The sequence below is a fragment of the Schistocerca cancellata genome, chromosome 9 (genome assembly GCF_023864275.1).
Source record: "Schistocerca cancellata isolate TAMUIC-IGC-003103 chromosome 9, iqSchCanc2.1, whole genome shotgun sequence".
Lineage (NCBI taxonomy): Eukaryota > Metazoa > Arthropoda > Insecta > Orthoptera > Acrididae > Schistocerca > Schistocerca cancellata.
The window spans coordinates 184,440,380-184,454,551 of NC_064634.1; the positions used below are offsets into that span (position 1 = coordinate 184,440,380).

At 37.0% G+C, this 14,172-nt stretch overlaps 1 protein-coding gene across 1 annotated transcript in view; it reads right to left on the bottom strand.

Moving 5' to 3' along the window:
* Positions 1-11,713: 11,713 nt before the first annotated feature.
* LOC126100861 (alpha-tocopherol transfer protein-like) overlaps positions 11,714-14,172 on the bottom strand; it is a 175,825-nt gene continuing 173,366 nt past the window's right edge. Inside the window, exons 7-8 of the mRNA XM_049911528.1 lie at positions 13,921-14,032; positions 11,714-11,946 (exon numbers count right to left, since the gene is read on the bottom strand). Coding sequence (XP_049767485.1) covers positions 11,816-11,946; positions 13,921-14,032 — 243 coding nt within the window. The 3' untranslated portion in view covers positions 11,714-11,815. The remainder of the gene's footprint in view (positions 11,947-13,920; positions 14,033-14,172) is intronic.

Here is a 14,172-nt window from a genome sequence, read left to right on the forward strand (position 1 = left end):
TTTCTATGAACAATCCCAGATCACTTGGCATGGAACTGGAGTAAATCTGCCTTTGTATACAACCACCAGTTAAGTGAATATATCAAACAAAAGGGACTAGGTGTGAGCAAGTGTTTCCACCAAGGCTACGGTGGGGCATTCATTGTTGAGTGGCATATACGATGGTGTGAAAAAGAGAATCACGTCACAATTTAAGCCCTTAAATGTTCTGTAGAGGCTAAGAGGCTAATGAAGGAACAGGTGAAAACATCTGCAAAATTTCTTGATCACAGTTGTAGGAGGTATAACTTGCTTCATGAGTACTTCCAAGGTAATTTTAAGGACACAAAACACAATGTGTTAAGCTGACAGATAGTAAATCATACCTGTAATTAATGATTCATTGATGTTCTTAAGGCTCCGGCAAACATAAAGAGCTGTCGCTAACAAGTGTAGCACTAGACCTTAAAACGAAGCACATAAATTTTTCAGTGACATTTTCTCATGACATTTTGGTTTACAACACAGGTGTTGATATTAAGAACTTTATTTAAAGGTACCCTGAGGTATTTAACAGGACACTCAGCAGTGGAAAAAGTGGAGTGTTCCTTTTATAGGCTAAAATATTTTAAAGAAATGCTTACATTTTACAATGAGCGAGGAATGGTCATCCAGTTTGGAAATACTACCAAGACGAGAAAGCTGATGTGAATGGCTACAGGCTTGCTTGACTAGTGAGAAAGTGTGCAGAAATGTTGAGGAATATCAGAACTCAAAGCAATATGATGTACTTTTCTCAAGAACACTCTGGGAAAACTGAAGCACTGACCTCTTACATGCCTATCCTGTAGAGATTGTGCAGATACAATTATGGAAAGAACAGTGCACATGTAATCACAGAAGCATTTATTCATTCCACACTTCATTCGTAAATGGGAGATGAGCACCTTTACTGTGTGATTCAGTGAAAAGTATCCTCTGCTATGCACTTTTGAGTAATTCACAGGGTACAAATGAAGATATAGGTGTGTAGATTATGTAGAAACTGATAGATTGTGAAACATTTATTTCCCTAAAATAATGGACTATTTTGCACATGCACGAATGAGGAAAAGTTCATTTAAGCAAGACACGAATTAATATTTTACAGTTGGGCTTGAGGATTCAGAATTATGTACTTTTTTGAAATTATCTATACATTCTTTTTTGTCTTGCAGCGTTAGTATATCATTACAGTTTTCGTGTCATTATTAATTTTTTGTTGATTAGTTTTTAATTTTTATATTCTAAACATAAGAAATAAAGATTTTCATAAGAGGCAGTTTGGTTTTGTTATGTAATTAAGGAGGGGATGTAAGGGAAATGTAAACATTTATGCTAAAAATAATTACAACCATATTTATTAATGTGCAAATCAAAAATTTTGCGTATATCAAGCAAAAGAGCTGTGTTGTATCAGAAAAAATATAATAAAATATACAGGATTAATATTTTCCCAGAAATTTGAAATTTTTTATTGTCTTTTTTATAAAAAGTCATAACTCAAATTATAATCATGCAATTGATCAGAAAATTTATTGCTGTGTCCTGAGAAGGTCATAAGACCATTGAAATACAGTTATTAATTTATGATACAAACTATATCATTACCAGAGTTTTTAATTTTGCACATCCAAAATTAACTTTTTTTTCTAAATACAGTCATCTAAAAATCAGAATGTAATTGCAGGATCTCGTATTTTTTAGTTACAGGTAGACAGCAACATACTGCAAACAGTTCCTTATTGTTTCATAGCATTAAGGCATATAATTTTTGAGAAAAGGCTTCTAATAATGTTGTTGTTATGGTCTTCGGTCCAGAGACTGGTTTGATGCAGCTCGCCATGCTACTCTATCTGTGCAAGCTTATTCATCTCCCAGTAACTACTTCAACCTACATCCTTCTGAATCTGCTTAGTGTATTCATCTCTTGGTCTCCCTCTATGATTTTTACCCTCCACGCTGCCATCCAATACTAAATGGGCGATACCTTGATGCCTCAGAACATGTCCTACCAACCGATCCCTTCTTCTAGTCAAGCTGTGCCACAAATTTCTCTTGTAGTCACTTCTGTTCAATACCTCCTCATTAGTTGTGTGATCTACCCATCTAATCTTCAGCATTCTTCTATAGCACCACATTTCAAAAGCTTCTATTCTCTTCTTTTCCAAACTATTTATCATCCATGTTTCACTTCCATACATGGCTACACTCCATACAAATACTTTCAGAAATGACTTCCTGACACTTAAATCTATACTCGATGTTAACAAATTTCTCTTCTTCAGAAATACTTTCCTTGCCATTGCCAGTCTACATTTTATATCCTCTCTACTTCGACCATCATCAGTTACTTTGCTCCCCAAATAGCAAACATCATTTAATACTTTAAGTGTCTCATTTCCTAATCTAATTTCCTCAGCATCACCCGATTTAATTCGACTACATTCCATTATCCTCGTTTTGCTTTTGTTGATGTTCATCTTAAATCCTCCTTTCAAGACACTGTCCATTCCGTTCAACTGCTCTTCCAAGTCCTTTGCTGTCTCTGACAGAATTACAATGTCAACGGCGAACCTCAACGTTTTTATTTCTTCTCCATGGACTTTAATACCTACTCTGAAGTTTTGTTTTGTTTCCTTTACTGCTTGCTCAATATACAGATTGAATAACATCGGGGATAGGCTACAACTCTGTCTCACTCCCTTCCCAACCACTGCTACCCTTTCATGCTCCTCGACTCTTATAACTGTCATCTGGTTTCTGTACAAATTGTAAATAGCCTTTCACTTCTTGAATTTTATCCCTTCCACTTTCAGAATTTGAAAGAGAGTATTCCAGTCAACATTGTCAAAAGCTTTGTTGAAGTCAACAAATGCTAGACACGTAGGTTTAACTTTCCTCAATCTATCTTCTATGATAAGTCATAGGGTCAGTATTGTCTCACATGTTCCATTATTTCTACAGAATCCAAACTGATATTCACTGATGTTGGCTTCTACCAGTTTTTTCATTTGCCTGTAAAGAATTCGCATGAGTATTTTGCAGCTGTGACTTATTAAACTGATAGTTCAGTAATTTTCACATCTGTGAACACTTGCTTTCTTTGGGATTGGAGTTATTATATTCTTCTTGAAGTCTGAGGGTATTTTTCCTGTCTCATACATCTTGCTCACCAGATGGTAGAGTTTTGTCAGGGCTGGCTCTCCCAAGGGATTCAGTACTTCTAATGGAATGTTGTCTACTCATGGGGCCTTGTTTTTGACTTAGTTATTTCAGTGGTCTGTCAAACTCTTCTTGCATTTCATCTTCATCTACGTTCTCTTTTATTTCCATAATATTGTCCTCAAGTACATGGTCTTTGTATGGACCATCTATATACTCCTTCCACCTTTCTGCTTTCCACACTTTGCTTAGAACTGGGTTTCCGCCTGAGCTCTCAATATTCATACAAGTGCTTCTCTTTTCTCCAAAGGTCTCTTTAATTTTCATGTAGGCAGTATCTATCTTTCACCTAGAGAGATATGCCTCTACATACTTACATTTGTCCTCTAGCCATTCCCGCTTAGCCATTTCGCACTTCCTGTCAATCTAATTTTGAGACGTTTGTATTCCTTTTAGCCTGCTTCACTTTCTCCTTTCATCAATTAAATTCTGTTACCCAAGGATTTCTATTACCGTATTTACTCGAATCTAAGCCGCACTTTTTTTCCGATTTCTGTAATCCAAAAAACTGCCTGCGGCTTAGAATCGAGTGCAAAGCAAGCGGAAGTTCTGAAAAATGTTGGTAGGTGCCGCCACAACTAACTTCTGCCATCACATATATATGTAGCGCTACACAGGCATCCTTTGTAGGCACAAAGATAAATACTGGCGCCAAAACCTCTGCGTCAGTAAATAAAATTAAAAAATAATTGGAAGACGAGCTTTTTTCTCCGCCCGAGTTTCAACCACTGCATTTTCATACATTATCCAATGAAGTAAATACAAATTCCATATTGTTCATCTTCGAATGTAGCAGAATTTCAATGTACTACAAAAATCCGACTGGCAAGACTGGGATTTTTGTCAATATGGCCAACACTACGTTCTGAATTTTTTCCTACCTGTGAGAAGAGATGGTTGCTAATAGGAATAACCTGATGAAATGTGAATCACATGCAGTATTCTCTTCACCATACGAATATAAACATTTTGCCATGTATTCTTTCGTGTTTGCTTCTATCTCATTTAAATCCTGTCTGCCTAATAAACTATGAAACTAGAGTGAGACAACAGCAAATGCGGAAGAATATACGTATCGTGTCATGTTTATATTCGTATTACTCTTATGCCTTATAGTGATACAGTCAGAAATGAAGCACGGCAACTGACTAGATTTTTAAATCTAAGATGACTAATTTCTGTGCAGAATTTGATGTACTAAAGAAGCGGCCGCAAAGATTTTCAAACGGAGAAAAATTTTTGCCAAACTCTCGTTCAGAACATGTTCTATCATACGCAGTGTATTATGTGGTTCTTGTTGATCATTATCAAAGAAAGCAGCAGTGTAAGTAACTACGAATAGCAGACTCTTGCCATTGTTTTGCTAATGAGACGATTCCTCTCTTTTTTTAATTGTAGGCGGCAGTAGCGCGCACAAAAGCAAGCCATGCCGTGAGCAGCGACAGGCCGTAAACACGCACTATCAGAATGCGACAAACAATGCATGACACAGTATAGTAATGCATTTTCAGCTTAGAGTGACTGACATAAACACCTATAACATAGAAAACGGCACTTATCAGATCAAAGCAAAATAAGCAATCGATTCAAACTAGACGAAACACGTGAAAAAGGAAGTGTATTCGTATAAATACGGACGGAGCGCATGACGCATAGCAATGGCTACCTGGTAAAGCTTAACTGCTAAGCTTACGACTCGAACCAAACTACTGTAGCTGTATTGTCATTCATTCGACCTAAATTGTGTCTCATATTACAATGGACCAACTTTGTTTCGATTTGGAGGAGCGGCCTAAAACTTTTCTCTCCCCTTGAGTATCGAGTCTCAAATTTCAGGTGCGGCTTAGATTTGGGAATTTTTTTTTTTTCCTTTATTTCGAATCTCATTTTTCAGGTGCGGCTTAGATTCGAGTGTGGCTTAGATTCGAGTAAATACGGTAGCCCTTGTCTTTTTACCTACTTGATCCTCTGCTGCCTTCACTATATCATCCCTCAAAGCTACCCATTCTTCTTCTACTAATATTTCTTTCCCCCATTCCTGTCAATCGTTCTCTTATGCTCTTCCTGAAACTCTCTAAAACCTCTGGTTCTGTGAGTTTATCCAGGTCCCATCTCCTTAAATTCCCACCTTTTTGCAGTTTATTCAGTTTTAATCTACAGTTCATAACCAATTGATTGTGGTCAGAGTCCACATCTGCCCCTGGAAATGTCTTACAATTTAAAACCTTGTTCCTAAATCTCTGTCTTACCATTATATAATCTATCTGAAGCCTTCCAGTATCTCCAGGCCTCTTCCATGTATACAACCTTCTTTCATGATTCTTGAACCAAGTGTTAGCTATGATACAGTTACGCTCTGTGCAAAATTCTACAAGGTGGCTTCCTCTTCCATTTCTTACCCCCATTCCATATTGACCAATTATGTTTCCTTCTCTTCCTTTTCTTCTATCGAATTCCAGTCACCCATAACTATTAAATTTTCATCTCCCTTTACTATCTGAATAATTTCTTTTGTCTCATTATACATTTCATCAATCTGTTCATCATCTGCAGAGCTAGTTGGCATATAAACTTGTACTACTGTGGTAGGCATGGGCTTCATTTTTTATCTTGGCCACAAAAATGCGTTCACTATGCTGTTTGTAGTAGCTTACCCACACTCCTATTTTTTTATTTATTATTAAACCTACTCCAGCATTACTCCTATTTGATTTTGTATTTATAACCCTGTACTCACCTGACCAGAAGTCTTGTTCCTCCTGCCACTGAACTTCACTAATTCCCACTATATCTAACTTTAACCTATCCATTTCCCTCTTTAAATTTTCTAACCTACCTGCCTGATTAAGGGATCTGATATTCCATGCTCCGATCCATAGAACGCCAGTTTTCTTTCTCCTGATAATGACGTCCTCCTGAGTAGTCTCCGCCCAGTGATATGAATGGGGGACTATTTTACCCAACAGAACACCATCATCATTTAACCATACAGTAAAGCTGCATGCCCCAAGGAAAAATTACGGTTGTAGTTTCCCCTTGCTTTCAGCCATTCACAGTATCAGCACAGCAAGACTGTTTTGGTCTGCAACTACTGAAAAGCCTGCTGCCCCTCTTCAGGAACCACACATATGTCTGGCCTCTCAACAGAGACCCCTCCGTTGTGGTTTCACCTACGGTGCAGCTATCTGTAATGCTGAGACACGCGAGCCTCACCACCAATGGCAAAGTCAATGTTTCAATGTAAAAGAAAGTAAAACAGAAAATGAGATTCAAAAATTTTCTTGTCGTTCTTCGGCAGGTAATAAGTTTACCTCAATACTGAAATCCTCCATACTGATACTCCTCATCCTCGAGGGTTCTCTTCTCTCCTCTTCAAATCTGCCTGGCCTGTATTTGCAGGTAAGACACTGATCTGTTAGCTTTCATGACCCTGGTATAAAATACTTTTGTAGTAAACACACCAGGATCCATGATAACTCCTTTCAGCACTTCAATTCTACCAATATTTCTGCTGTTATAACAAAAAACTGCAGTATAGACACCTACTTTGAGTACTTCGTGTCCACAGAGTGTCCTTTTCGGGCATCTAATCCGAATTAATTTCTGAGACTTTCATTTGCATTTTGTGTCTTTCCACAAAGAGACTTCCTCAATAAATCAGGGTTTATAAGAAACCTGAATGTGGGCTTAATTGCATTCATAATGGGTTCTGGAAATGAGTGTTTATAGTGAATATGTCTCATTTCTGCTTTTGAACTTACACTAATTGTCTTTTGGACACAGATGGTGCTTTGCCTCATTGCCTCTCAATTATGTCTGTTTTTCCTGATAGCTCTCCGATAAAATAACTGTAGAGAATAAATTTTTTTCAGAGTAAGCCTGCCTTTTCCTCCTAGTGGTTTTCCATCCTCAAGTACTTCACCTTTCTTCTCTTTCAGCAAGCAACGATGCCTACCACCAGCCTCTTTTGGATGTGGCCAACACTTTCCAACTTTTCTATTGTTGTATTGTATGGATTTTTATCTGTTACAGCTTTGAACAAACAGGAGTCCCCATCACCAAGGTATTTAGTATTTCTAACACCATATTGGTCCTCAGATCTGAGAACATCCTTACAACTGCAGCAGCTTTTATGCCCCAACTTGAGCAACTATAATTTTTAGAGCATGCTACAGCATGGTTTTCTTGCCACAGTTTCTCACTGTCTTCATTATTGGACATTTTTGTTGTTGCACATTGGTGGCAGTATTTAGACTTAATTTCTACATCCAAAACTTTACCTGAGTCAATACCAATAACAGATTAAACTCCATACAAAGATATGTGACCCCTTTCCATCCAAGTCCCATCTACCAACACACACAGATCAGTAATATTTGTAGAAGATTCACTGTCATGAATATCTTGCCTAGGATCTATTTCTTTTTGGCTTATTGCCACCAATTCCTCCACTGCTTTCTTCATAGAAACTTTGGCAGTATCCCATATAGCATTAGACATTTCTTTATTCATGTTTTCAAACCTTGCACAAGGTGGAGGCGATGTTCAGAAAACCATACAATAAATTATCTCATTCCTTGCCCTGTCCAAGGCATATCAGAGCATATGCTAACATAAAATTGCTTTGATAGGTACCAGTGTCTGTTTTTTTTTTGAAGGAGGAATATGAAAATTCATAGCCACATGAATTACATTATTAATTAAAAACTCAAGCTATTCCCACTCTTCTTTCTTCAACAACAATCATGCATTCTGTAATTTTACAGGTAACACATGAACATGAAAACTTTATAGCCTGGCACATAAGCTCTAAACCAATAAGTCTGAATCTAGTGGAATTCATATCAACATCATTCACACACCTATACAATTCTCCTTTCCCAAGTTTCAGTGCTGAAGCTGACAGCTTATGTTCTTCCTTTCGAGCTGCTTCCTCTTTTTTGTTGGTAAACTGATTTCCATCAGAACCTCCATTTCCTAAACTCAGTTTTTCTACCACCCATTATGCACCAATCTTGTCTTCCACATAAAGGTTTCCAAATTCATCCTTCCACCTACTAATATGTGTTAGTATTGTCAAAACATAAATAAACCACACGCAAGAAAGTTTTCAGGCTGATATATAGATGTCAGCCAGAGATATAGATGTCAGCCAAAGATATTATGTTAATGTTATAGTGTTAATGTTATAGTTATAATGTTATATTGAGAAATGCTGTACTAGTTTAATGACAGCTTGGAAATGAGAAAAAGTGATACTTATAATATCTATATCATTGAATTATATTACTATTCTGTAGCATTAATTGTATTTGTACAATTGTATTGACACGTTCCACATCCAGGCGAATCACTCGCATGTACGGATCTACGGAATACGCATACCAAATAAAAAAAAAAAAAAATATTGAAAGAAAATAGCCTTCACACTGACAAAAATTCCGCTGATGCAAGTAGTTTCCCAGATGTCAGAAAAGTTGGGAATGTCTGTCAGTGCAGAGTTAATCTGCTTAACAATTTAAAGGCATTTCCAAAGCTGCTATTATGATAAAATTCACTCACTGTATAAATTAAACTGTGTAGATCAGGAAATTAATAGTTTAAAAAAATAATTCTTTGGACCAAAATCCATTACATCCTCCCTTAAATGTACTTTGGATAGCAAACAGTATTTGTTATGTGCAACGATGCAGGAAAGGATAGCTGTTTGAAGTATGCGTAAATGTGAAAAAAGTTAAAACTGTCTTCCAATTGATCAAACTATTTAAAATAAAAGAGAATTTTTCAAATTTATTCTTACTTACCTCACTTTTTGGCTCAGCTTTGAGAATGGCCTAGGTAATTGTGTAATCTAGGGAGAGCAGTGAGGTATATATACCCAATTTCTTATACAATCCAATTTAGCCACTGTCATGAATGATGACGATGATGAAATGATGAAGACAACAAAAACACCCAGTCCTGGGCAGAGAAAACCCCCAACCCAGCTGGGAATCGAACTCGGGACCCCATGATCCAGAAGCTGAAAGAGAGAGAGAGAGAGAGAGAGAGAGAGAGAGAGAGAGACATGCATCAGCGAGGGGTGAGGTGGCTGGCAGTGTAGTGCAGTAGAATGGGGGAAGGCATGTTGGAGGAGCAAGAGGACCCACAATATGTATTGCCCCAGGGTCCTCATGACTGTCCTTAGACCCCAGGTACCAATCAGAATGACAAGCATGTGTATGTTTCTTAAACAACTGATGCCATCAATGATGCACATCTCTCAACTTATGTCCAATATGCTGAGCAGTTCTTCAAAAGGACCATCTACACTGCCACAGGCTTCTCTACCATCTTCCTAAAATGTGACTGACTGCACAAATGAGGTTTGTCAGTGCTGTCTTGACAGTTGTACAAATTTTATTAATCCAGTGTGACACTCAGACCACACTATTCCTTAGGCAAGCTGCATAAAATCGTGACACAGAATTGCCATGCCCATACTATATTTATTAACCTGTCCACAGGATGGACTTTGAATCATTAAATAGTTACCTCTAGTGTTCCATACATATGTAATAGTGTAAATCATGGTTTCAGAGCTGTTTTTTTTTTCATTTTTTTGCCCTTGTGGGACCGCAGTCTGCTGAAATCCACTTGTTGAGCTCCAGTATCAAACAACAATAGTTTCCAGAACTCTTCAGTGTCTATAATGTAAAGTAGGACACTGCATTAATTGATAGGAGATGGCATGAGGCACCATGAGATATCACAGTGTACTTCGAAAGCTGTGAATTATAACTGCTCTCAACAAGTTATCACCTAAGGAAACCTGTAGAGGCTGGCATCATACTCTTATTCATCACAATCCAGAAGCAGTTTTCTTAATGGCACACTGTCAACCTACATGTTACCTGTAGTGGTAAACTGTAACATAGCAAATACAACTTTTCTGCTTGACTGTCTTTTAACAACTCCAATGGACAACTAGAAATGTATCAAATATGGTCAACTGGAAACTTCATCATCTGTGTCCTACAGGAACACCAATCAATAATACATTCACATCAAAATGGTATTTTTGTCAGTTCCTTAAGTATGTTACATGCATATTATTATGTAAAGAAAATTAGTTTTATTTTGTTTAGAGTATGATGCCATATGAATAATTATGATTTTATTTTGTTTAGCATGTGATGCTACATGAATAACTGATTCCACTGAAGGTTTTAGACACCTATACATTTACAAAGTAGAAAATCAGCTACAGTAATGGAAAAGGGCTTCAGGATCTGTTTCAGTCTCTCACAGGTGAGTGTCCAATTCTTCAAGCCCAATGGTTGACGTGAGGAATAGGAGTACATGATTTAACTGTTCCGTTAAGGGTAGTCCTTTACCATATGTATGGTAGTTAGCACCACACTACTCAAATGGCAAGTAAGGCTCAACAGGCTCCATTGGTATAGAGCATCATATCATCTTCCTACAGTACAGTATGTCCTGTTAAATTTGATCCAGGTGGTGTGAGAGAGATTGAAGTCAGCCAGTTCTGCATAAGTAATCATGGATGTTAATAAGGCCAAGTGTCTCTGCACTTTGTCAGATACAAAAAGACTGGTTATCTTATTCTTAGGTTTTATTCTAAGCAGATTTATGAGATCTTAGTTTCACTGAAGTATTTTCATCTATTTTCTGGTGGATGGGGAGAGAGTATTCAGTATTCTTCACCATAATGTGGCAAGGGCATTTTTCTACATAAAGTGATGAGGCTGAATATTGTTCAGTACAGGTAACCATGAGACAGGTATGAAGAGTAATGTAACAGATATGATTCTCATTTTGTGATACAAATGCACATCAAGTTGTCTTTCTATTATGCCATATAGTAGAACAAAATGCAGCTGCTCAATACACTAATGCTAAACAGTTGACAGCATAACACTCTTATCTGCTTCTCATGACATTCTAGTTACAGGTAGGTTAACAATGAAGATTAGGTTTAACACGTCCTTCACAACATGGTCATTACAAAACGGGACAGTTGGTTCATAAAATACTGATACAATGTACAGTACATGATTTTATTGGACGATAATAGCTACCGTTATCACTGTTATTTATATAAGACAAAAACTTCTTCTTAGTGCAGGTAGTGAGAGTTTGGAACTCTTAACATGTTCAATGATATGTATCCAGAATTTTGAATGTTATCAGATTGCCTAAACTCAAACAGAATCCTTTAATTTGAGCAATAACTAACAAACATCTTATATCTCCAGAAAATATCATACCACCCCTGCTGATCATCTGAGACAAATTAATGTGACGTATGCAACAAAATTTACTGCTAAATGTAGATCAGGGGAGCAATAAATATTCCTTTGATCTTTTTATTTGAATATGGAACCCCCAGTACTTCTGACAGGTATCTGCTTCTACATTTTCCTCACTTTCTCAACATCATTCTTAAAGCAAATTGCACATAGTATAAAACACATTCCTACAGGTTTGTTCCCTTAAGTATAGCAGGTAAGATCACAGATGATTGTTAATAAAATGTTAAGTACAGAGATGTACAGTAATCTAATTGTGGTCAGTCCAGTTCCAGTGCATCCAGTGTAACAGGTTCTGGTGGTTCATCCATAGCTTTGGATTTATTTAACCTCATGCTTTCATCTTCTTTGAAAAAAGGAACTAGGGCCCGCAGTCTCTCAATGTTTTGTTCTGGAAGACAAAAAAAAATTATTAGTTAAGAATGAATAAGACCACTGTTATGGTGTCATAAGGCTTAAGCTTACTTCTAGTTCACTAAGAAAATGAAACATTGCAAGGATATTACAAAAATAATTAGATAAGGAAATGAAAATTAATTAGATACAAAAATGAACTGAATAATAAATGTAAAAGTCATCAAATTAATTAAAATAACTACAAAGAAAAATAAACCATTTGCATATTTTGTAATATTTTTTATCAATTAACAAATCAGTTTTCAACTTTACTATGCCAGCTCAGTTGAAAACTGTCACAATTATAGATAAAATCAATGTCGGTGAAATATATTAGACCATTCAGAAGTTTCAGCATATCACATGTAAAGCTAATCATCCCACATGCAATACTAGTCATATAAACAGACCCAGCAGATCATGTACTAATCAAACCACTGGTGTATCTTACATCCTGTGAGAAAGGGCCACTCAGAACACAGTCATATCAATATAGACTACACTGTAGCATCTTAAAATCTAGTTATGAGTGTGACCGTCATGTAGTCATCCACTGGAATGAATGGCTGACTTCAAACAATGGCAAAGATCAAAGTTCACTGGTCGATGGGAGATCATGCCATTGAACAAAACACACTCAACTTCAATATTTGCATCACAAGCCTTACCATCTGGGTCTCACTCTGAATTTTATTGATGGTAATCCACATTACATGAATCTTCACCTCTGTTGCACATTCACTTCGCTTCAGATCTTGCCCCTAGCCTTGGTGTCTCCCCTTCCCCCCCAACCCATAATCAGTTACCTACTATTTCATTACTTTCAATCATGCATTTTGGGTATGTGAACATTTCATCATATTGTTTATAAATCAAATATTTCTATTAGCTCTGTCTTCCTCTGTTCTACAGGCATAGTTTCAGCATTTAGTTCTGGTGTGGGGAGATCACAGTTTGTTACTGTCTATGTCTTCCCTTCCTCCACTCCCTCCTTTCCACAAATATAACATGTCATCACTCTCACTTTTACATGCCATAGATATGTGAAGTTCTAATAATAATCTTTAATAATAATTTTGTATCTACAAGAAATACAAAAATGAAAACTGAATTAATAATTCTTTATCATTTTTCTCTATCGGTGGATTGACACCTTCCTTGGGTTTTTAGAGAAAGGAATTGTTATATAATCATTTATAGAAAACAAATAACAACTCTAATAACAAATGAAGTAGCATTAACTACTATTACACTTTACTTTGACATGTGAATCAGATTTTCAGTCTTTGTAACAATACGAGAGAAGGAAAGTTGCTACTCACCATATAGCAGAGATGCTGAGCCGCAATAGGCACAACAAAAAGATTCACACAATCATAGCTTTCAGCCATTAAGGCCTTTGTCAGCAGTAGAAAAACACACACACACACGCACACCACACACTCACGCAAGCGCAACTTGCACACACATCTGAAGTCTCAGAGAGCTGAGACTACACTGCGAGGACCAGCACCAGTGCATGGTGGGAGTGGCGACTGGGTAGGGGTACGGAGGAGGCTGGGGTGGGGAGGAGGAGGGATAGTATGGTGGGAGTGGCAAACAGTGAAGTATTGCAGTTTAGACGGAGGGTAGGAGAGAAGATGCAGAGAGGGGAGGGGGTAAGTAGTGGAAAGGAGATTAGTCATTATAAGTACAACAGGAACTACTTTGTCTTCCATGATGTCATTGTGGATGTTAATCACTTGTGGAAACAAATAAAATAACTATACAAATTTACTTGCTCAGAGCTGTCATTTCCTTTCTTTCTGAATGTTCAGTGTTTCAAGTAATGTTAAAAGATATCTCTTATCATTTTACAGTAATTACAGACACTTGCTTTATTTCTGCAATAATTCAGTTTTTACTTTTTTGTCTTCCTGCTCTATCCTTTTATTCCTCAGTAGTATGTAATGATTATTTTTGTACTCACCCTGTAACTCATTTAAGCTAGCCAGTTGCCCTCCAAAATCAGAAGGAAGGCATTCTCGTGGTAAATGCTCATACAGTGCATCATAATTGTCTGCTGTTTTATGAAAATGGATCTAACAACAGAAACAATAACACATTATGTTATTAGAACCAGACAGAGTAGCATTCTTTCGTTTAGGGGATATCTTTCAATCTTCTAAGAGATATATTGACATAAGCAGAAATACTCATTGTGGCCATTTTTGGGGAAAGA